Source organism: Rhinatrema bivittatum, chromosome 11, assembly GCF_901001135.1.
Source record: "Rhinatrema bivittatum chromosome 11, aRhiBiv1.1, whole genome shotgun sequence".
Lineage (NCBI taxonomy): Eukaryota > Metazoa > Chordata > Amphibia > Gymnophiona > Rhinatrematidae > Rhinatrema > Rhinatrema bivittatum.
In genome coordinates this window covers 69800536-69824881 of record NC_042625.1, presented here as the reverse complement: position 1 = coordinate 69824881, position 24346 = coordinate 69800536, and the positions used below count along the sequence as shown (strand labels likewise).

Below are 24346 nucleotides of genomic sequence, written 5' to 3'. Positions count from 1 at the left end.
TGAAGTCGCGGGGAGGGGGGGGGGGGGGGGGGGAAGGGCAGGGAGTAAAGGATGTGGTAGAAAGAAAAAAAAAGATTAGTCAGATCAGAATGACATAACCACATCAGCTCTGACAACAGCAACTGGTTAGCTGCCAATTCCAAGGGGGGGGTGGGGGGGGGGAGATCTTTCTGATCCCCATCTGGGGTCACGCTGGCATTTAATTTGAAAGAACACCAGATGTCCAAATCCATTCTTCAGCAGTAATCTCTCTCTAGTCTACACATGAAAATCCAGCATATCAGTACCCAATTCTACAGAAGTGAAGAAAATTCCTTCCTGATCCTAAATTAAGTGACTGGGAATCCCTGAAGCCTAATTCCATCATGACCCCCTCCCAATGCTTTTACTCTCATTTTCTAAGGACGCTATTTAGTGCTGTATCCACTCCAGGTGGCACAAGGTTCCATAATTTCAGTGCTCTCCAAGTAGGAAGTCCTTCCTTTCAAAGTGGATTTTATAATTAGAAATTCAGAGGTCTATATTTAAAGGGGTTTGTCTGAACAACATTTGTTTAATTTGAGCCTGTTAAACATAGGGACAGTAGGTGATGTTCTGGAAGCAGGGATTAATTTTAACCAGATGGTGCCAATATTCAACGTTATTCAACTAAATTTATGAGGATAAGTCTAGAAAACAGCAAGGTAGGCAAACAACGCCGTGAGGATAACAACAAAGAGTAGATGCCCAAGAGACTTTTTCAAAACTTTAATTGGAGACGTATAAGATATATTAAAATTGGGCAATTTTAATTTATCTTATACGTCTCCACCAATTAAAGTTTTGAAAAAGACTCTTTGGCATCTACTCCAAAAAACACTGTGGCCTAAATTTCTCTGGGTAATTTTAGGCGAGTATACTCAGTGGGACTTATTCAGCTAAGTGTCTGCCAGTAAATTTCTCACCTAAAGTTACCTGTGTAAATTGTCGCTTCTTGTGCTCCTAAGTGTGGGCACCTCAGGATTTCTGTTTGGGGGAGGTGGCAGAGATGAGGGACTTAGGTTTGTCATGACAATTTTCGAGTTTATAAATCATGAACAATGACTCATAATGCAGAACAAACTAAATGGAAATCCATTCAAGTCCCGTCATCTTCTCCCTCCTCCACCCCTCCAAACTGTAATTATCAAGAAGAAAAAAAAAGGCATAAAGCCTTAGCCACCTAAAAAAGAAAAAAACAAACCCACAAATAAAAAAACTCCACATCTCTACCGAGCAGCTGCCTGGTAAGTCCTCTAAACCCTGAGTAACTCCAGTTGAAATCTGTTGTAAGACATCCTCTGTACAAGGTGAAAACTGATTACCTCCAGTCTGTTCCTTATAAATAATGGTTATTGTATATTTTATGACGTGCCGAGGGTAAGGACATAAGGAGATAAATTTCCAAAAGAAAAACATGCTTCTCTTTAATCACTATGCCTGCTGGTTTCTTCAGAGAGGACATGGGAGAGATACAGAGCTATGCATTCTCACATCAGATTTCCTACCCACAGGTATACTCTAGTACTTGTGGCCCAGATCCTCTCTCCCTCCCTGAAGGGTAGGAGTGGAATGATCCAGGATGTTTAAGATACATATTTCTAATATAATCCCATTACCCACTCCTGGAATCAGGGGGGTGGAGTCCTCAGGGTGGAGACAGTAAAAGCAGCTCTAACTCTTGCAGAACTGGGGTGCTGTGCCTTGTACCATGAACAATGGGCTTTGAATAAATATGTTTGAGAGAAATGTACCTGTGGTTGTGGGTCAGACCAGAGTAAATCACACATTAGACCTGTCAACGAGAAAAGCATATTTGAATTCAAGTTTTAGACCCAAATACCAACATGCAGGAGGATCAAATGTGATAGGAGGCCTGAGATAAGTGTCATCCACCAATGCTGACATCCAAAAGCAAAAAAACTGATGCACTGCACTTTTCCCTGAAACTCAATGAAGTATTTACTTTCCCATTGAGGGATTCACTATCAGAATTTCATCAGAGTAGCACCCTCTCATGCACTCGGTGATTAAGGAAGCAGAAGTGACAGCAATTACACCATTATCTGCAGTGAAATGGGAATTCAGAGTATCTTGATAGTGAGGACAATAATGAAATGCTAGCAAAAAATTAGAAAGGCAAGCAACATAACAATGGCAGATTGCAATCACCCTATAGGACCTGCTAGAGAGTTACTTTTTCAAAGTACATTCAAAGCCAAAAGTCTGTGAGGGAGTCAATTGGTTTACTAGATGACAGAGGGGTAAAAGGGATGTTCACAGGAAGGACAAGTGTAAAGGCTTGTCCCTGAAAACCCTCCTTAAACAGGACTGGACCAAGCATCTAGCCTGGCACACCTAAAAAACTGACAGCCAGGTAGCTCCCCCGGCTCTACCTGAGGGATGGCCCACAAAGGAACCTAATACCTCAAGGAGCACCTCTTTGATTCTCCTGTCTTTTGATCTTCTCTTCCCCCTCCCCCCCCCAGACTGCAGGTTCACACCTCTACCATTTGCTGGAGAGAGAAATACTAAGGGACTGCAGGTGGCACTCTTTGTATAGCAGTGCCTGAAAAGTTTTTATTCTCTGCCTCCATCTGCTGGTAGGGATGCAAAACCTACTTGTCTAGACTGGTTTGGAGTATGAAAGGAACCAGCGTGATTCTGTCCGCTAGCAAAAGCCACAGATATCTCGTGTTGTGCCACCCAAGGAAACAGAAAAAAAAAAACCTGAATGAGTTCTTTGCTTTTGTCTTTACAGAGGAGGATATTGGGAATATACTTACATGGAAACATTCTTTGATGGTGATTCTGAGCAACTAACTAAACAAATTTTCTATTATAACGGAGGATGCAACTGATCAAACTGACCAAAACAAAGAGTATCACATCACCAAGACTGGATGGTATCCACCCCAGAGTCCTGAAAGGACTCAAACATGAATTTACAAACCCTATTACTAGTTATATAGAACAGCCAACATACCCGAAGGACTGAAGGGTGGCCAAACTAAGGAAAATTGGTTCTTGCCCGCTAATTATTGTTCCTGTAGTACCACAGAGCAGTCCAGACTCCTGGGTTTTGCCTCCCCTTCACAAGATGTAGATAGAGAAAGTTTTACTAACCTGCCCACATAGCACAAGGTGCCAACCTGCAGTCTCTCAGTATTGATCTGTACCCAAGCAAAAATGCAAACAAATTTCATCATAATTCAACATCCCCTGAATGAGCAGTGGGAAGTGGAAATCTAGAACAGTTACCACACCCACTCAAACCCTGCGTAAAATTAACCAAACCAATGCCATTCTCAGAGTAATCACAAAAACGATTACATGGAGTCTCCAAATCTCCCTTTCCTCAGTGGATGGTATCTGGACTGATCTGTGGTACTACAGGAATGAAAATTAGCATGTAAGAAACCAATTTTCTTTTCCCTGTACATACACAAATCAATCCAGACTCCTGGGATGTACCAAAGCTTGCCCTAATGGAGTGGGTCTGCGAGAGTCCCACTTGAATACACTCTCACCAAAGGCCAGACCTGACATCCAAACGGTAATGCCCTGGCGAAAGTGTGCATGATTTCCAAGTAGCCGCCCTATAGATTTGTTGCGGTGATGAACTTGCTGACACTTGGCCCAGGCGGCCACCCGAAAATTGGGTAGAGGAGTCCATAGCCCCTCAGGTCAGGGTGACACTGACAGAAATATGCGGAGCTAACAGCCGTGCAATTGTGGCTCTTGACGCCTTATGACCATTTTTTGTACCACACCATAGCACAAAAAGATGTTCTGACAAGTGCAAGCTTGTTTGTGACCTACGGGTACTGCAACAATGCACGCTTTACATCCAAACATTGCAAATTTTTTGCCCGAGGCGCCGTCGTAGTAGATCCAAACTTGGAAGGACGGGAGCTCCACTGACTGATTTAAGTGGAATGACTACACCATCTTTGGCAGAGAAGGAGGCACCGTCCCCTCAAGGAGACTTCTGAATCTGAAAATCTTAAAAAGGCTCCTTATACAACAAGGCCTGAAGTTCCAAGATCCGGCGAGCCGAACAAACTGCCAACAAGAAAGCCACCTTCAAAAGTGAGATCTTTCACAGTAGCTCGTTTCAGAGGTTCAAACAGAGCCGCACACATGTTCTTAAGGACTATGTTAAGGCTCCAGGAAGGACAAGGCTTCCAAACCAGAGGACGCAAATGCTTTGCTCCCCGCAGAAAATGCACATCTGGATGTGCAGCTAAAGATGCTCCTCGAACCTTACACCTCTAAGACAGCCCAAAGCCGCCACCTGAACCCTGATGGAATTAAAGGTTAAACCCTTATGCAAGAAGGCCAGAATATGTGCCACTGAGGTTTGCATGGGAGGCACCCCTTGCTCCGAACACCAGGCCTCAAAGACTCTCTGTACTCTCACATACGCCAAAGAGGTGGAAGTCTTCCTAGATTGCAAGAGTAGCAATGACCCCTTCCAAATAACCCTTATTCCTCAAATCGCTCCCTTTTCAAAAGCCAAGCAGCTAGACAAAAGCGAGCCACCTGATCTGAAAATAATGGGCCTTGATGCAGAAGATTCAGTAGATAAGCTAGCCACAATGGCCCAAGCACTGGTAGGATGATCAAGTCTGCAAACCACAGGTGCCATGGCCACTCTGGCTCGACGAGGATCACATTGCCTGGAAGGACCTCTATGTGTCACAAGACCTTGCCCACCAGTGGCTAAGCGGGAAACACATACAGAAGGACGTTCGTCGGCCAAGGCAAGACTAAGGCATCTACCCCTTCTGCTCCTCGTTCCCTTATTCGACTGAAGAAACCACGGGCCTTGGCATTGTGGGAAGTCGCCATTAGATCCATGCACGGCGTGTCCCTCTGTGACAGATAAGGCACATTGCTGCCTCTCATAGCTACCATTCTCCAGGGTCCAGCTTTTGTCGGCTCAGAAAATTCACTTCCGTGCCCACTATGTGAGAGGCTAACAGCACTGGATGTTGCTCTGCCCAGCTGATTAGATCCCAGGCTTCCTAAGCCATTGCCCGACTCTTGGGTCACCCTCTCAGTTGGATGTAAGCCACCTTTGTCACACTGTCCGACAAAACTCTCACCGGCTTCCCCTGCACCAGGGACAGAAACACATGTAGAGCTAAAAGTATGGCTCTCGTCTCCAAGCAATTCATGGACCACAAGGCTTCCTCCACCAACCACTGCCCCTGAACGGACTGGTCCTGACAAACTGCTCCCAATCTGGAGAGACTGGCATTGGTGGCAACGATTATCCAGACCGGGATATCTAGGTCCACACCTCGTCTCAACTTGTCTGGGAAGAGCCACTATGAGAGAAGGGACCTGGCAAACTCCGTAAGTGAAAGTGGTAGCTGAAACTGCTCCGACAACGGGTCCCAGTGGGGTAGTAAAGCCAACTGAAGAGGCCTTATATGAGCAAATGCCCATGGAACCAACTCCAAGGTGGAAGCCATAGATCAGAGAACTTTCAAATAGTCCCAGACCTTGGGTACTTGCTTCCTCAACAATCCACAAACTTGAGCTTGCAATTTGGAAATCCACTCTTCAGTGAGGAATACCTTCCCCGCCTTGGTATCGAAACATGCCCCCAGGAATTCCAAAATCTGGGAAGGAAAAAGATGACTCTTGACAGATTGATTATCCATCCCAACGACTGCAGATGCTGAAGGACCAAGTCCACTGCCGCCCGGCAAAGGATTTCTGACTTTGCTCGAATCAGTCAGTCATCCAGATAGGGGTGAACCAAGACCCCGTCCCTCCAAAGGACTGCAGCCACCACGACCGACCATCACCTTGGTGAAGGTCCTAGGCACCATTGCCAGACCAAAGGGCAGAGTACAAAACTGAAAATGTTGACCCAGAACCATGAATCTTAGATATATTTGATGATTGGGTTGGATTCCTATGTGTAAGTACGCTTCGGTCAAATTCAGAGACACCTTGTGCACTGAGGCAATCACAGAGTCTCCATTCGAAACATAGGAACCTTTAAAGCCATGTTCACCTTTTTTAAATCGAGGACTAGACAGAACATGCCCTCCTTCTTGGGAACTATGAAATAAATGGAATAGTGGCATTTCCCCTGTTCCTCCAGGGGGATGGGAACAATGGCCCCCAGCATGCAAAGACAAGCAGTTTCCCGCACTACCAATTTCTTTTCCTCAGAGAGATCAAGAACAAATCTCCTAGTGGCAGAGCAAATTCTAAAGCATAACCTTGTTTTAAATCACACTTAAGACCCACTGATCTGACGTGATCCTGGCCCACTCCTCATAGAACAGAGCCAACCGGCCCCCTATCATTGGCACAGAGGAGTGGAACAATCTCACATCATTGGGCAGACTTTGCTCCACCACCACCCTGTGAGGAGCCATCTCTTCCTGGTCTTCGTCCTTGAAAGGACTGATTCCAAGACTGTTGCTTTCATGAGGACTATCTCTGGGTACCTCCTGACGCTCTGACAGGCTGAAACCGCCTGTTTCCTCTGAAGCAGGAATGAAAAGGAAAGGACCTTTTCCCTTTCGGCTTATCTTCAGGCAATTTATGAACCTTGTTTTCTCCAAGAAACTTGATCATCTCCTAAAAATCCCAACCAAAGAGCAATTTCCCCTTGAAAGGCAAGGCTCCCAATCGAGACTTGGATGAAACGTCAGCCGACCAATTACTAAACCAGAGGAGCCTCCGGACTGAAACAGTCATCATCATTGTCCTAGAGTAGGTCCTAACGAGATCATATAACACATCAGCGCCATAGGCCACCACAGCTTCCAGCCTGCTGTGTCTCAGAATTAGACAAGGATCTGTCTGCTTGCAACTGCTGAACCCAGCGCAAGCCCGCCCTTAACATGAAACTGCAACATTCAGCTGCTCAAATTCCAAGGGCAGATACCTCAAAAATCTTCTTGAGGTGTACTTCCAACTCTCTATCCTGAAGGTCTTTCAGGGCTGTAGAACCTGCAACTGGAATAGTCATCTTCTTAGTAATCACCAAAACAGATGCATCCACCTTTGGGACCTTCAGGAGCTCAAGCGTATCTTCTGGCAAAGGATACAACTTATCCATGGCTCTGCTAACTTTCAGAGGCCTGTCTCAGGAATATCCCACTCCCTATACACCAACGTGCTGCCAACTGGTGATATGGAAAAGACCTTGTTGGACCCCGGAGGCCAGCCATGACAAGGTCCACTTCTTCCAGCCCCGATTTCTCTCACAGGATCTTTATACCCAGTTCTTCCAGATCAGAGGGTATCAGGGGATCCAGCTCCTCCTTGTGGAACAGCCAGTGGGCCTTGCGCCCACGATCCTCCACTTCTGAAGCCTCGGAACTCTCCACGGCGGTAGTGAGTGCTGAGGCCCCGGCAGCCTGGGAGGGTCTGGCCCTCTTGCCGGCCTTGGGCGCACCGAAGCCCCCTGAATAGCTCTAAGACAACCCGCAGCTTTCCTGGCCTTATAAGCTTTATGCAATAGGAGAACAAAGTTAGATGAAAAGGTAGAAGATGCACCCGAGTCCTCCAGGGAATCTTCCTCGCCTCCTGCGTGATATGGGGGGGGGAGGGGGAGGTATCTTGACCTCCCCTGGAGGTCTGAACCACCAGAGATAAAGGAGAAGGGAAATCCCTCTCCTGGGCTCACAAGGCAGCTGAAAATGTGGACAAACTGGCTGCCGTTCCCACACTTAGTGGGAAGGGGTCGTCCACAGGCTGCCTCGCTGGAGAGAGCCTCCCAGGCTTTCAGTGCCTGGCCAAAGTCACTGCCACCATCCCTGAAGTGGCCTCTCCATCAGAGAGACACCAGGAGCATTGGCCATCGCAAGTCTCCACAAATTGAGCAACATGAAAATGTGGCACTGAGCCGCAACAACCTAAAAGCCGCCGGAAGAACGGAGAAATAGAAGCAGAGCCTCCCAATCACCTGTTAGGAAGAATCGGGGTAAAGCTTGCCATCCCAAGGCAACCCCCCCCCCTTTTCTTTTTCACACTTCCTTTTAACTTTTTTTTTTTTTTTTTAAACTTTAAAACAGGCACTCAAAGAAAATTAAACACTTCCCTTGAAAGAAGATTGACAGCAGGCTCTGAATGTCCTTTAGGGTGAGGGAATTGGAAACCCCAGTTTTCTACCCTGTCTGACGATGAAGGACCAAGCAATAAAGGATCCCCACCCCTGCTCGTCAGTCTCAAAGCAGGGGGGATGGCCCCACCAGGACCTAAGAACAGCAGATGGTGGAGGTACAAAGCCCGCAGTCTGAGATTATATATATTATTATTTATATATATATATATATATATATATATATATATATATATATATATATATATATATATATATATATTAACTTGCATGTTAATTTTATAACTGTTTTTTTAACTGTTATTTTTTAACTGTTTTCTTATATGTTTAGCAATTTAGACTAATTTGTAAATTTGATTAATCCGTTCAATGTAAACCGCTAAATGAAGCGACAGTTCCTGTTCTTTGTAAACCGGGGTGATATGTATATTATACAGGAACTTCCGGTATAGAAATACTATAAATAAATAAATAAATAAATAAATAAATAAATAAATAAATAAATATGTGTATATATATATATATATATATATATATATATATATATATATATATATATATATATATATATGTATATATATATATATATATAATCTCAGATTGTAGGCTTTGTACCTCCACCATCTGCTGGAGACAGAGAAATACTGAGAGACTGCAGGTGGCACTTTGTGTTGTGTGGCAGTATCAATAAAACTTTCTGTTTCCATCTGCTGGAGGGGAGGCAAACCCAGGAGTCTGGACAGGGAATAATTTTTATTAAGGGCTCCAAAAGGTGATCTTGGAAACTATAGACCAATAAGCCTGATGTCAGTGCTGGGAAAAATGGTAGATTTTACATTTTCAATTGCTTCTCTATTCCTTAGAACAACTGTCATGTAACAAACATATGCCAGAATCTGACTAACTCATATTGCAAAGACTTCATATCCATAGTGGATGAATAACATTCCAGAGTATACATGGATGTGGGTGCAAGCATGGACAACATCGGTGGGTGCTGAGATGGAGGAGGTTACAAGGGGGAAGGAATATCAAAAACAGCAGCTACAGTTGTTTAATAAATTTGGGACAGACTAGTAGAATTTAGAAGCATTGCAGGTCTACTCATTTTCAGAAATTAATTTCAGGAAGGGACCTTTCACATACACACCCGAGTCAGGTGGTTGTCTGTTCCTGTCAATCTTGCGAATATCATCTAAGGTGACCCCATCCTCACTGAAAAGGCCCCCGTGCATAATCTGTGAAGGAAAGAAGGGTTAGGATCCAGGCTGAGAGCATGGGGAGAGATTTATTGCCAGTTCCTCCATGTGTTTGGGGATGTGAAACATCTATGCCTTCCAGCTGTGTATACTCAATCTGCTGGAAGGAAAAATAAGTCACTTCTCTGGGAGAGTTGAGGCTGGTCTCATGCCTGTTGGGATCAGCAGGCTGTGAGCATCATCACAGCAATGAGAGAGGATGACTGTTGCAGGAGCACAGATTAATGGCAGCTTTCTTTCTATCTGCTGGGTAATGAAAAGCACTGAAACATTTTAGTATTCATTCTGAATGGAGGTAAATAGCACACTACCCAACCTGCTGCTGCTGCCCTCCTCCTGTGCCCATTCCACCACAATCCTCGTCCCCTTATTCCCAGCCCTGCCCTGCTGCTGCTCAACTCAGCTCCAGCCTTCTCCTCCCACCCCTGGCCCTGTCCCACTGCTGCTTCCCTCACCACTCTAATTCCATCCTGCCACTGACTCCTTACCAGTATTTTCCCGTTGATGCATTGCGTCAATGGAAGCCACTGGAACACCTCGCTGAACAGCTCAAACATCTGGGCTGTGTATTTGGCCTTCACTTCCCCTTCAAAGCCATAAATCTGATTCATGTTATCTGTTTCATGGTTTCCTGGAGAGATGAAATGCATGAAGTCAATGAACAATATCACCACTATTGTTTATTTATCATTTACTTATTTATGGGTATTTAATATTCTGCCTTTTCCCAAGGTGGATTACAATAAATGTAAATGAACAGCGGCATCAGAACAGCTTACAATCGAATAGAACTTGCAATTAACATAGCATTGGGATCCAGCATAGGAAATCCTATTTGTGAAGAGTTTACATGACAATAGACAAGCCCAGCTCCGTGCTTATACTCTGGGTATTACATGCTTTTCAACAGAAGGACTGGGATTCCCAGGTTGGTTGGGGATACTGCAGCAGCACTGTTCACAGCAGCCGGGAGGAAGTTTCAGAAATTGTACAATAGCCACATCTATTGACCAGACCTAGGCTGCATGGGAACTGGGTTTGTGGTCCATGGCCCCTTGCCAAAAGCTTTTGCTAAAAAGGGAAAATTATGGGACAGAAAGAATTATTTAATTCAAAAACAGGTTCCCTTCCTAGTTCTACCTCCTGCATTGAGAAAGACAGGTCCTGGTGTGCACCAGCCACTCTCAGAGAGAGAGGTGAGAAATGCAAAGCTTGATCTGTATTAAGGAAGTTATACATGATGGTCTCTCAGAAAACTGGAGGGGAAGGAGCAAGGTGGAAGGCTCTGTGTGATGGCTCCCTGATGAGAGCAGAGTAAGAAGCAGCAAAGAGGCAGACAACAGGAAAAAAAAAAAAAAGGATGACAGGATACAAAAAGCAAAGTCACATACCTCTAAGGAGATGGAAGTGGTCAGGATATAGCAGCTTAAATCCAAAAAGTGTTAATATCACCTCCACAGAGAAGGATCCACGGTCTACAAAATCACCATTAAATATCTGAAAGGCACTTCAGGAAAAGGCCTGCAGCCCTGGAAACAATATACAGCCAATATCAGCCAGCATCCCCCTTCCATCTGGTTTTGCTAACTCCAGTCCTGGCTTACTCACTTCCTTCCCTGCCATCAGCCTCCCCTCAGCCCTGAACACAGTCTCATCAACTGTCTTACTCACTCATTAGCCTCTTCTTGGCCCTGACTGTTAGCATTGTTTACTCCCTGGATCCCAACTGCCAGTCCCATTCTTCCTCCTGACCAGACTGCTCATCTTTCCCCTCCCTCAACTGCCACCTTCTTTCTATTCCCCTCACTCACTCAACTATAAAAGTCTTCCATCCCTCCTCTACTACTGGCCTAGTTCACTCCTCTAAATATCAGTTCCCCCAGCCACTTGGTTTCCCAGACTCCCAAAGCCATAAGCCTCCTTTTGCCCCTCTCCCAGTCGTACTCACTCCCTCAACTGTCAGCTCCATCTGCCTCTTGATTGTTGGTCTCACTCAATCCCCCAACAGTCAGTCTTCCTCATTAGGACCTTCAATCCACCTAACTTCCGGCTTCCTCTAGACCTCCCGGCTGTGGGCTGGTTGTCTCCCAGTTGCACCATGGCCTCCAATATAGTCCCTTCTGGCTATAGATGTGACAGTTGACATGATCATCTTACTAAAATTCAGCTACACTATTACCAAAGAGAAAACAGACACCACTGAATGTAGGTGCCATGGGAGGAAACTGCCAACAGGCACCACCCATAGGAAAGGATACATATGGATTAGTTTCTGACGGCAGCCCGTTCAAGTCAAATATATTCAATAAATCATAAAACTGGCCATGTGTATCTCCGCAGATGGTAATTTTCTCTGTCTGAAAGAAAGAGAGAACACAGGAGAGGGAGAGGCAACAGGAGGAGGAGAGGAAAGACCATGAAGGAACAGCAGAGAAATGGAAAGGAAAAGGAAAAAAAAAAGAATGGGATAAAGAACTGCAGCAAAGATAACAAACCACCAACAAACGATCAGCAAGATGACAGAAAGAGTGCGCGAGGGACCCATAGTGGTAACACAGCAAATGGGGCACAAGCAGCAACGAGAACATAAGAGGGGAAGTGGGAGAGCCCAGTACTGATAGTATATAAAGGGAAATGCTTCACAATATGTCATAAAAACTCATAAGCTGCAGACCCCAGTACTGAAGACAGAAGGCAGGGAGGAGAGGGGATCTTGGCTTGCTTGGTAGAAATAAAATCATGAATCTTTCCCCAGATGCCAAGGGGATCATTTTAAAAGCCATTTTTGCAAGTACAACAGTGCTTTATCTGCAGAAGTGATTATTTAAAATTAGCAGATAAAACCCACACTCTGGGAGTAATTTTAAAACTGCCTGCATTAGTGTAAGTCAAACAAGTAGTTTTTACCCCTGGACTTTACACTCATTTTCAAATTAAAGTATGTGTATACTTTCCCTTTGAAAATTATCCCAGGAAAACTACTTGTATACACTGATACCTGCTAATTTGTGCAAGGGTTTGGTTTTTTTTAGAGAAAAAAAAAAAAGTATGCATACAAAGCCCTCCCCCAACCAGATCCCCTGGAATGCCTCTGCTTACTGCAGATAAAACTATTCATAGAGGCCCTGTGATGGACTTTTACCCATATAATAAGGCTAGTAATTTTACAAAAGCCTGTAAACAGTGCAGAAAGAAAAGAATGCCTGGATGGGATCCAAGAATCAAATGAGTTCATCTCTCTGAAAAGCACATATAGCACCATCACCAGCAACTTATACTGTACAGAAATACCCACCTCTTTTAATAGGATCTCCACGAGACTGGGGAGCCTGGATAGGACGTCTTTCACCTGCACCAAAATCTGCCCAAGGACAGTAAAAGGAAGAATGAGTACAGGCAGCAAGCAGCAATGAAGAGCACACAGAAGGGAGTCAGAAATATGATGTTCCAGGGTAGGCAAAGAGGCAAGCCTGATGTTAGGTGATATTTAATTTGACCCTCAGACTATAGCTTGGAGAGTACCCCAGAGTTCAATTAGCTCTCCAGTGTTATTTAATATTTATTTACATGCATTAGTATCAAATATCTGCTCTATGCCGACAATATACAGTTATGTGCTCCCTTGGGAAAACGTGCTCAGAGGCACAGCATAATCTGTAAGCTTGTTTGACAGCAGTGACTGTTTGGATGGGGAGAGGCAGGTTAAAATTAAATTTGATAAAAAATTAGTTATTAAGGGTGGGCATTCCTTTTACCCTCAATCTATGTACTGTTATTTTAGTTGATGAGGTTCTGGTGGAAGTTAAGTCAAGTGAGAAATCTGGGGGTCATGACTGATGAGAGCACAAATTCATGCTACTGCTTGTTCAAGTTTCTTCAGTTTAGACAAATTCACCAACTATGCCTTTTTCTGGAATTGATTAATCTGATTAAACTAATGTATGCATTTGTAATAAGTAGATTAGACTACTGCAATGTATTACTGATCTGTCTTGCAAGCAAATACATTCATAGCCTACAAATGGTTCAGAACTTAGTGGCCCAAATTAATGCAGGAGTTTGTAACAGAATGACTCCAATTTTGGAAAGGGTGCATTAGGTACTGACAGAATACAGACTGCGTTTTAAAGTCTTCTGCCTGGCCTTTAAGTCACTACAGGGATTGTACAAGCCATAGATAATGGTCTTCACAGGAAGCCTTATTAGCTGAACTGTATCAGAAGAGATATAGATTTTGGGTGTAAAGCGGATGGCCTTTAAGTCTGTAGTTCCCTTTTTTTTCTGTTAAATTTTTATTAACCACAAGATGCAGTACAGAATAAAGAAACCTAACAGCATACATAATCATATTTGCATACTTCCATGGATGGTTTTCCATTTTATCCCTCCCCATCCCTTTACAGCGACCGATAATACTTGCTGAATTGACTTAGCGTTATTTGTATTAGTGAATTCAGTTTTGTTGTTTGTACCACCTAAGAAATGATGTTGCATTCTCGCTCTGTGAATTGCAGTTAAATAGCATATCCAATGTAAGGACCATGTCCTATGTATTAGTGTTCATTGAGCTAGCACCAACGGATTCTTCCAGTGAGCTGCGACTTCACACCATGTTGTGCAGAACAGATGATTTACCAGGGATTTTAACTTCACCTGCCAATTGTTCCAATAATTTCATAACAGAAAGGTCTCAAGAAACTTGTAGAAAGATTGTCCTTAACCATCTCAGCTATATCCTTCCAATAACTTGCAATTCTTGAGCAAGTCCACAAGATATAATATATTCCTTTTTGACCGCAATGTTGCCAACACTTGGAAAGGTATGCTGGGCATCTCTTAGGAATCTTATGTGGGGGTAAAATACCATCTATACAAGATTTTATAGTTCTTTCCACTATTGTGGATGAGACTGAACTTTTAGCTGCTGCCAGGAAATATACATCCCACATCATATCATCAATAGTTTCTTCCAATCTGTTTCCCAGTCAACCTTTTATTTAGCTTTCTTCCTTTCAGGAGGAAACAGCATTATATACAATTTAGGAAGCAAACATTTGTGTATATTTTGTTTTACAACACATAGCTTCAAAGTCAGAGAAAGCACCAGCTATTTGGTACCTTATCAGGTCACGTGAAAAGCAAAGTCGGGGTCAGTGAGCTCACCCTGCTCCCTCTGCGTTACCCTTGGAGGCCTTTTATAATGAAACACTCTCGTCTAGTAGCTTCAGGAACCTGTCTGGCAGTTCAATAGGAAGGGTTTGAAAGCAGTAGATCCATCTACGTAAGACTGTCATCTTTATCGTTGCTATTTGTGCTAACAAAGAAAACTGCTGAAGGGATCAATTCCATCTCTTCTGTAGCTTTATCCATTAAGGGGTGATAACTGAACTGGAACAATTGTCGCCAGTCTGCCCCTATCTGGACCCCAGATAGTGGATGCTCCCTTTGACTCATTTAAAAGGAAATGCAGCTCATCTAGGGTTAAATTTAACAACTCTCACTTCCCCATGTTGACTTTGAATCCAGACATCCTTCCAAACACCTTCAATTCTTTAACCACTACTGGTAATGATATTAAGGGATATCCTCCTTACGATCATGAACCATCTGTGAATAGTGATATCTTGAACTGGGTCTGCACTATCGCAATGCCATGTATATTCCCATTTTGTCAAAGTCTCCCCAAAAAAGGCTCCATGATCAGAGCAAATAATAGAGATGATAAATGGGCATCCTCATCTCATCCCTCTTCCAAAGTCAAATATATGACAATAATTACCATTTACTTTAATGCAAGCTTTGCGTGAGGAATACATTGGTAACCACCACTTTAGAAATTTGGGACCTAATCCTGCCTTTTCTAACACTTTGAATATGTACACCCTTAGATGGTAACTTTTAAACAGGTGCACATTCGTCAACCCACACCCAGGGACGTGGCCATTTTAACACATATGCGCATATGTCATCCAGCCCAGCTTCGAGCCGGTAAACGGCACCATTCCACCTGGCACCGAGGCGGAGGGGGCTGCTCACCAGCACCAGGCACTTTTGCTTCACTGAAGAGAAAAACTCAAAAAAATGAAAAAACAATCAGCTTTAAAATGTGAATGGAGATTGCTATGAAGAAAAACAGTGAGCATGAGACCCGCCCCCTTGTGATGTCATCCAGCCCAGCATCGAGCCGGTAAACGGCGCCATTCCACCTGGCGTCGCGCGCCGAAGGGGCGCGACAAAGGAGTACTCCCCATTGTGCACCCCTTGGTGCTACCTTTTTTCGTTTTTTTTTCTTTTTAACTTCTATGTTTCTTCCACTTTTGTTTACCTCTCTCTTTTTTCATAGTTGTTATCCCTTGTTAACAATTTTCATTGTTATTAATGTTAAATGTATTTGACAAAGGTAACTTTTTTTCCTGCATCTCCTATTTTAATATGAACCGGTATGATTTGTAATTTATACAAGAATGTCGGTATATAAAAATTAAAAATAAATAAAGATATGCATGCATGTTGTAAAATAACCTGACTGCATGCACATATGCATGCAATTCTAAGTGGATGCCCACCTATGAGCGCAAATGCTGTTTCTACCCCATAAGTGGGGAGATTTTAAAATACATGCACGCCATCACCATTACCAGGTTTCCCAGTTAACCCAGAAAATGAATAGGACTTCCAAACCCACTTAGTTTAATAGCCTCCCTTCTCCCCTCTTAGCTCCGACCCTTAGAACCCTGCATATCTATTTATCTTTATTTTCTAACTTGCACGTTATCCATAGCAGAAGTGGAGTTCCAGAAGAACAAGGAATCAGAATGAAGGAAGAACTTCCCAAACAGTAAACAATAACTAACTACTCACCTGCAGCAACGTATGAGGCTCAATTTGAACCACTAAAGAGGGCTTCATTTAAGGACTTGAGTCTTAAAGGGGTTTTCTTGGTAGCTATTTGTTTAGCTAGAAGAATTTTGGAACTCCAGGTACTGTTGTGTTGAGATCCCTTCCTTCAGATGTCCGATTCGGGGTATCTTTATGCCTGGTGCCTTCTTTTCTGCCTAAAGTAAAGAGTCTTGACGTTCAAGAGTCCACCGCTCGTACTGTTGCTTTGTATATAGCGAGGAGTTATTGAAGGTTTTCAATGCTGACTGCTTATGTTCAATTTGGGAAACACGTTTTCCATTGTCTTTTTGGGCAACTTCACCTTCTTCTGGCTTATTGGAGCAATGGGAATTTATTTAGACGTTTATGGTTGTTGCTGTCTTCTTGGCTTGGGTACAGGTCAATACTGAGGGACTGCAGGTGGCACACTGGGTTATGTACAGTATCAGTAAAACTTTCTCTGTCTCCATCTGCTGGCAGGAGGGCAAAACCCAGGAGTTTGGATTGATTTGTGGTACTACAGTAATGAAAATTAGCAGGTAAAACCCAAAATGTTCTTTGTCTCCTTTAACATATACATATCACCTCTTGCCACTAGTTGTTAATATGGGTTTTCTTTACACTATGTATGCTCAACTATATTCAAATTTACGGCTCGTTAGGCGTAAGCAAAGAAGCCACTATACTTAAAGGGGCCGATTTTAAAATTTATGCGCACCTGGTGCGCACAAATGTACATCCGATTTTATAACATACGCGCACTGCCACGCGCATGTTATAAAATCCGGGGTCGGCGCGCGTGCACTTGGATTTCGAAGCAGCCTTGGAGGGAAATTTTTTTTTGGTCCCCCCCACCTTTCCCTCCCTTCCCCTATCTAACCCACCCCCCAGCCCTACCTAAATCCCCCCTCACCTTATTTCGTCGAGTTACGCCTGCCTCTGGCAGAAGTAACTTGCACGCGCCGGCCGGCTGCCAGCGCGCTGTGCCGGAGCACTGGGCCCCACCCCCAGACCGCTCCTTTTTCGAAGCCCTGAGACATACGCGCGTCCCAGGGCTTGCGTGCGCCGCCGAGCCTATGCAAAATAAGCTCGGCGCGCACAGGGGTAGGTTTTCAGGGTTTACGCGCGTAACCCTTTGAAAATCTACCCCAAATTAAATAACTGTCTTTCTAAAGTTGAGCAATGGTTAGCAGCCAGTAAATTAAAATTTAAATCATGACAAAACTGATTTTCTCCAATTCAAATGCTCGCATTTGTGCTTTGACTGCCCCCAAATTCAGATTATTTCTGCAAAGGCTGAATTTAAAATCTTGAGAGTTTATTTAGACTCCCAATTAAGCATACAGAAGCACATTTCTTCTTTAGTTAAGGCCTGTTTCTTCCAATCATGGAACATTCAATATCTCCATCTCTACTCATATGAATCAGATCTATGTACCTTAGTTCAATCTCTGATTTAAATGCATATTGACTATTGCAACTTCTTGCTTGCAGAGCTTCCTAAGTGTCGATTGCAAAAGCTTCAATTTATTCAAAATTCTTCAGCTTGCTTAAATTACTAAGACCAAAAAGAATGACCAGTTTTGAAAAGTTTTCATTGGCTTCCCATAGCTCAGTGAATTAACTTCAAAATATTGTTTTTGATGTTTTGTATTCTTCATGATTCCATTCCTACTTATCCCTCAGACTGTGTTTGCATATACTCTCCTGTTAGACCTCTTCGTTCTTCTCAGATTATCAAGGGTCCTAGGGAATATTAATCTAATGGCAACAAGGAAAAGGCCTTTTTCTTGTTTGGGTCCCTCATTATAGAACTCTCTGCCTTACTCTTTTAGAATGCTAATGATAAATGATCTGGACACCTTCCAAAAGCAATGTAAAGCACGGCTTTTTATTCATGTATTTTTACATTTTATTAATATTTGTGTTTTTGATGTGTTGCATTTTGTTGGGGGGGGGGGGATTTCTGTACACTGCCGTGTAGGAGACGTGGTTAATATATTTCCAAATAAAACTGCCCCTTCAATACTATGTGCATTTCGGGCCACCTCATTTCCAAAAAAAGATAAAGCTAGAAAAGGTGCAGAGAAAGGCTAAAGTGATAAAGGGGATGGAACGGGCCCATTATGAAGAAAAGTTGAAAAGCCCTAACTTACTCAGCCTGGAGAAGACAGAGAAGAAATGTTTATAAAATCATGAGTGGGGTAGAATAGAAAAAAGGGAGAAGTTATTTACCCTTTCAAACAGTACCAAGACCAGGGGCTACTCCATGAAACTAACAGGTAGCAGAAACTATTTTTTCACTCAATGCACAATCAAGCTGTGGAATTTGTTGATAGAGACAGACAATGTGGATTTTGTGGTATATAATTATTTTAAATTGGAGAAATTACTTACCTGATAATTTTGTTTTTCATACTGTAGACAGATGGACTCAGGACCAATGGGTATAGTGTACTCCTGATAGCAGTTGGAGACGGATCAGATTTCAATCTGACGTCAGCCCTAGTACATATACCCCTGCAGGAAGTATTCTCCTCGAAAAGCAATTATGGATATATGCATGACTGAATAATTTGAATAACTTGGTTAACTTGATTAATTTGAACTGGTTGAATTGGTTATAGCTGGAGATCACCAGTGCCCTCAACCGAGAAACGTCGACAACCGGTAGGATGGGTGCCCTAGTTTGAGGAAAGCATGGCTTACCCGTGAAACACTCGCTTTCGGGGATGTCACTCATGAATTCCATGAATAATGGCAGCCGTGGGTGGGATGCTGAGTCCATCTGTCTACACTAAGGAAAACGAAATTATCAAGTAAGTAATTTCTCCATTTCCTAGCGTGTAGCAGATGGACTCAGGACCAATGGGATGTATAAAAGCTACTCCCGAACTGGGTGGGAGGCTGCCTGTGGCCCACTTAGTACTGCCCTTGCAAATGCTGTGTTTTCTCGAGCCTGAACATCAAATGGTAAAACCTGGAGAAGGTGTGGATGGAGGACCATGTTGCCGCCCGACAGATCTCGGCGGGTGACAGCATCTTGGTTTCCGCCCAGGACACTGCCAGGGCTCCAGTGGAATGGGCCTTGACTTGTAAAGGCAGTGGCTTGCCTGCTTCTACGTAGGCTGCCTTGATGAAATCTTTGATCCAGCGGGCTATGGTTGCTCGCGAGGCCGCTTCCCCTTGTTTCTTCCCGCTGTGAAGGACGAATAGGTGGTCCGTCTTTCGTACGGATTCTGATCTTTCCAGGTATCGGACTAGGAGTCTGCCGACGTAGAGGTGGCATAGACTGCGAGACTCTTCCGAATTCTTATGCTCATCTGGCGATGGTTTGGTTGAGATGAAAGTGAGAAGCCACTTTGGGGAGGAAGGACGGGATCGTGCGTAACTGGATGGTTCCCGGAGTGAGTCTGAGGAACGGCTCCCGGCAGGACAGTGCTTGTAGCTCGGAGATACAACGGGCCGAACAGACTGCCACCAGGAAGGCTTTCTTCAATGTTAATAGTCGGAGAGACAGGCCGCAAAGAAGTCTGACGGAGGCTCCTGCTAAGAAATCTAGGACCAGGTTGAGGTTCCAAAGAGGCTCCGGCCACTTTAGGGGTGGTTGGATCTGCTCGACTCCTTTCAGAAAGCGGGAGACATCCAGGAGAGAGGTTAGGCTGCCGCTCTCACTCGAGTTCCATAGCATGACAATGCTGCCACCTGTACCTTGATGGAGTTGAGAGACAATCCCTTCTGTAGGCCGCTCTGCAGGAATTCCAAAATCGTGGGAATTTTGACTGAGCGTGGAACGATGTCGTGTTCCTCACACCAGGCTTCGAATATTCTCCAAATTCTTATGTATATTAGGGATGTGGAGAACTTGCATGCTCGGAGCAGAGTGTCAATTACTGCCCCCGAGTATCCGCTCTTCCTCAGGCAAGTCCTCTCAATGGCCAGGTCATAAGAGAATTGAGCTGGATCCTAGTGGATGATCAGCCCTTGTTGGAGCAGGTCTGTGTGGCGGTAGTGGGAGGGGGCTCCCGGTCAGCAGCCTTCACAGGTCTGCGTACCACGGTCTTCTTGGCCAGTCTGGGGCCACTAGAAGTACTGGTCCCTTGTGGTGTTCTATCCTGTGGATGATTGCGCCCAACAGGGGCCACGGTGGGAAGGTGCATAATAGAGTTTCCTGGGGCCAGGTCTGTACCAAGGCATCGATTCCCTAGGAATGAGGTTCCTGCCTGCGGCTGACGAAGCTGGGCACTTGGGCGTTGGACCGGATTGCCAAGAGGTCCATGGTTGGTGTTCCCCAATGGTTTACTATCAATTGGAATGCAGTATTCGACAACCTCCATTCTCCTGAGTCTAGACTTTCTCTGCTGAGGTAATCCGCAGCAATGTTGTCTTTCCCTGTGATGTGGATGGCCGAGATCTCTTGAAGGTTCGCTTCTGCCCATGACATTAGGGGGTCTATTTCCGGAGACACCTGTTGGCTTCTGGTTCCTCCCTGATGGTTTATGCAGGCCACTGTTGTGGCGTTGTCTGACATTACTCTGACTGATTTGTCTCAGTCTGTGACCGAACCGTAGGCAGGCTAGTCTGCCCGGGCTTCTAGGCGATTGATGTTCCATCCCAACTCTTCTTTGTTCCATTGCCCCTGGGCGGTTAGCTCCTGGCAGTGTGCTCCCCATCCTCGTAGGCTGGCGTCCGTGGTAAGCAGGATCCAGGTTGGTGAGAATAGTCTCACTCCCTGGCTCAGATGGCCTTCTTGTAGCCACCATCGTAGTTGGGTCCAAACTTTGTCCGGGAGCTGAAGACGTACGGTGTAGTTCTGGGACAGCGGATTCCATCGTGATAGTAGTGAGCGCTGTAGGGGTCTCATGTGAGCTCTTGCCCATTGCACTACCTCCAGTGTGGATGCCATGAGGCCCGGGCCTCTAGGCGATTGATGTTCCATTGCCCCTGCGCGGTTAAGCTCCTGGTAGTGTGCTCCCCATCCTAATAGGCTGGCGTCCGTGGTGAGCAGAATCCAGGTCGGTGAGGATAGCCTCACTCCCAGGCTCAGATGGCCCTCTTGATTCCATCGTGATAGTAGGGAGTGCTGTAAGGGTCTCATGTGAGCTCTTGCCCATGACACTACTTCCTGTGTGGATGCCATGAGGCCGAGGACTTGGAGATAGTCCCATGCTGTGGAACAAAGCTTGCTCAACAGGATTCACAACTGGGTCATCAGTTTTGATCTCCTTGTCTGTGTCAGGATGACCTTGTCTTGTTTGGTGTCAAACCGAACTCCCAGGTATTCTAGAGAGAGGGATGGCTGCAAACAGCTCTTGTTTGTATTGACCACCCACCTGAGGCTCTCCAGTAGAGTTTTGACTCTGTTGGTCGCCTGGTGACTTTCCTCTGAGGATTTCGCTCTGATCAGCCAATCATCCAGATAAGGGTGTATGAGGTATTCCTTCCTTCCTCAGTGTTGCTGCCACTACCACCATGATTTTGATGAACGTCCGGGGTGCTGTGGCTAACCCGAATGGTATGCCTGGAACTGGTAGTGGTGGTCCAGGATCGTGAAGCGTAGAAAACGCTGATGCGCTTGATGGATCGGAATGTGTAGGTAGGCATCCAACAGATCCAGGGATGTAAGGAACTCTCCCGGTTGTATCACCCTTATTACCGAGCGTAAGGTTTCCATGCGGAAGAGAGGAATCTTCAGGTGGCGGTTGACCGACTTGAGGTCCAGGATGGGCCGGAATGTTCCTTCTTTCTTGGGAACATAAAATAGATGGAATAATGTCCAGTATTTATTTGTTGTGCAGGCACTGGTGTTATAGACTCTAAGGCTAGTAATCTAGTCAGTGTAGCTTCCACTGCCATCCTCTTGGAAGGGTCGTGGGCAGGGGGATTCCACAAACTTGTCCGGAGTGAGGTGGTGGAAATCCAGGTAATATCCCTCTCGAACGATGGCTAGGACCCACTTGTCCGAAGTTCTCGACCCATCTTTGGTAGAATAGGGCAAGTCTGCCCCCCAATGGCTTCTTCCTTTGGACGGGTTGGCTGATTTTCATTGTGGGGTGTGGTTGGGGCCTGAGCCCGAGCCGGCTCCCCTTTTGTTGTGCTTGTCCCGAAAGGACTGGCTCCTACCTGCGGGGTGAGCCGCTTGATATGTGCTTCTGTATGGGTTGAAGCGCTGTGATCCTCTGCCCCTGGAAGTTCAGGGGAAGGGTCGCTGGTTTCTCTTATTCCTGTCCTCCGGTAGCTGCGGCAGTGGGGATTCGCCTATTTGTTGGCTAGTTTCTCTAGTTCACTTCCGAACAGGAGGGTTCCATTGAAGGGCATCCTTGTGAGTCTCGTTTTGGAAGATGCGGCGGCTGACCAGCTTCGGAGCCAGAGTTGTCTTCTGGCTGCCACGGCTGATGATACTCCTCTAGCTGTGGTGCGCACCAGATCAGAAGCGACATCCGTGGGGAATGATACGGCTGGTTCCAGGGCTTCCCCAGGAGTGTTGTTCCTGGTCTGTGATAAGCAGGCACGTGTAACCATGGCACAACAGGCCGCGATCTGTAGAGACAAAGCGGAGACGTCAAAAGACTGTTTGAGGATGGATTCCAGACGTCTGTCTTGAGCATCCTTGAGTGCTGCTCCTCCCTCAACTGGGATAGTAGTGCACTTCGAAACTGCACAGACCATGGCATCCACTTTCGGACATGCCAGGAGGTCTTTAGCAGCTGGGTCCAGAGGGTACATGGCTGCCAGGGCCCGCCCCCCCTTTGAACGTAGTCTCTGGGGCATCCCATTCCAGGTCAATTAGCTGCTGGATGGCTTCAAATAGTGGGAAACGATGGGAGGTCTGACGGCGTCCCTCTAGTAGGGGATTCGTCTTAGGTTCCCCCGAGGCACTTGTGCCCGGGATAGCGAGCTCTTTCAAGCTGTGTGTGACCAGGTCTGGAAGCTCGTCCTTGGTGAAGAAGTGCCTCATGGTTCAGTGGGGCTCTGTGCCCGGAGGGAGTTCCCCTTCCTCCAGGGGTTTTGATTCCACATCTAAGTTGTCCGTGTCCCCGAAGGTGGGACTTCTGGGCGGTGGAATCACTTCCCTGGGCATAGAGGGTCCCGGGATGTTGAGGCCCTCTGGCGGAGGTTGTGGCCGTATTATCGGAGGCCCCGGTTGCATGTGGACGAAGGTATGCAGGCCTTTGAAGAATTCTACCCAGGAGATAAGAGGCGCTGTGTCCCTGGGGAGCCCAGTTTGAGGGAGGGTCCCGCTGGGGGACGCTAGGTCCGGCGTACTGTTCGAGAAGTTGGAACCCGGTACCGGCTGGGGAAAGCTATGGGCTGGATCCCCCAGGGCCTCCTCGCACTGAATACATAGGCTGGTGGCCTCCTCATGCTGTACAGCTCTAATGTGGCATGCTAGGCAAAGGCCCTGAGCGTTGAGCTTCTCTTCCGGTGGTGCCATGGCTTGTGCGCATACAATACAGGGCCCGAGTGGCTTAGTTATGTGCGTAGGATTGGTACGCGCTGTTGTGCGCACAGATCGAAGTTATGCACCCGGCACAGTAAGCGAGTGGCTATGCGAGTCGCTTATGCGCACGGCACTTGGGCGTGCGACATTGTGCGCACAAGATATTTGTGCACATGGATCGGGTCGACGGACAGATCAAAATGGTGACGGCAACCACGCGGACAATATGACGACCACTTCGGAGGGTCTTCACGTGAGAGGACCCTCGGATCTGACCGGGGTCTAGCCCTGCTAGGGCAGAACAACCCGGTGGCACTGGTCCCGGCCAGCGACCTGTGCGACTCATCGAGCTTCGGAGACCGGAAACTTTTAAATAGATTTCTACCTTACCTTGTCTCAGCGCTTCCCGGTCTCGTTCCGGGCAGTCTCCGGCTGCAGGGGGAGAGGGAAAATACCTTCACCGCTGCGCTCAAAGTTGCACCCACTGCCTCTCAGCCTCACCTGATGTCGGGGGCTAGGTCCCCGCCGAGGGTCGGCCGTCGGACCGAGGCTTACCTCCGAGGGATCACGGAAATCACCTCGGGAATTCTCAACTGGGGGAGGGACCCACAGGAGAGCAGGGCTCGTCTGTAGAGGTAAGATTTCTTGTTT

At 45.8% G+C, this 24346-nt stretch overlaps 1 protein-coding gene across 2 annotated transcripts in view; it reads right to left on the bottom strand.

Annotated features, from left to right (window-relative positions):
- Window positions 1-24346, bottom strand: part of LOC115100705 (serine/threonine-protein phosphatase 5) — a 62826-nt gene that overhangs the window by 14526 nt on the left and 23954 nt on the right. For both annotated transcript variants that reach the window (XM_029619433.1, XM_029619432.1), the window contains exons 5-10: window positions 12671-12736; window positions 11634-11732; window positions 10767-10872; window positions 9864-10006; window positions 9267-9354; window positions 1773-1813 (exon numbers count right to left, since the gene is read on the bottom strand). In XM_029619433.1, coding sequence (XP_029475293.1) covers window positions 1773-1813; window positions 9267-9354; window positions 9864-10006; window positions 10767-10872; window positions 11634-11732; window positions 12671-12736 — 543 coding nt within the window. The remainder of the gene's footprint in view (window positions 1-1772; window positions 1814-9266; window positions 9355-9863; window positions 10007-10766; window positions 10873-11633; window positions 11733-12670; window positions 12737-24346) is intronic.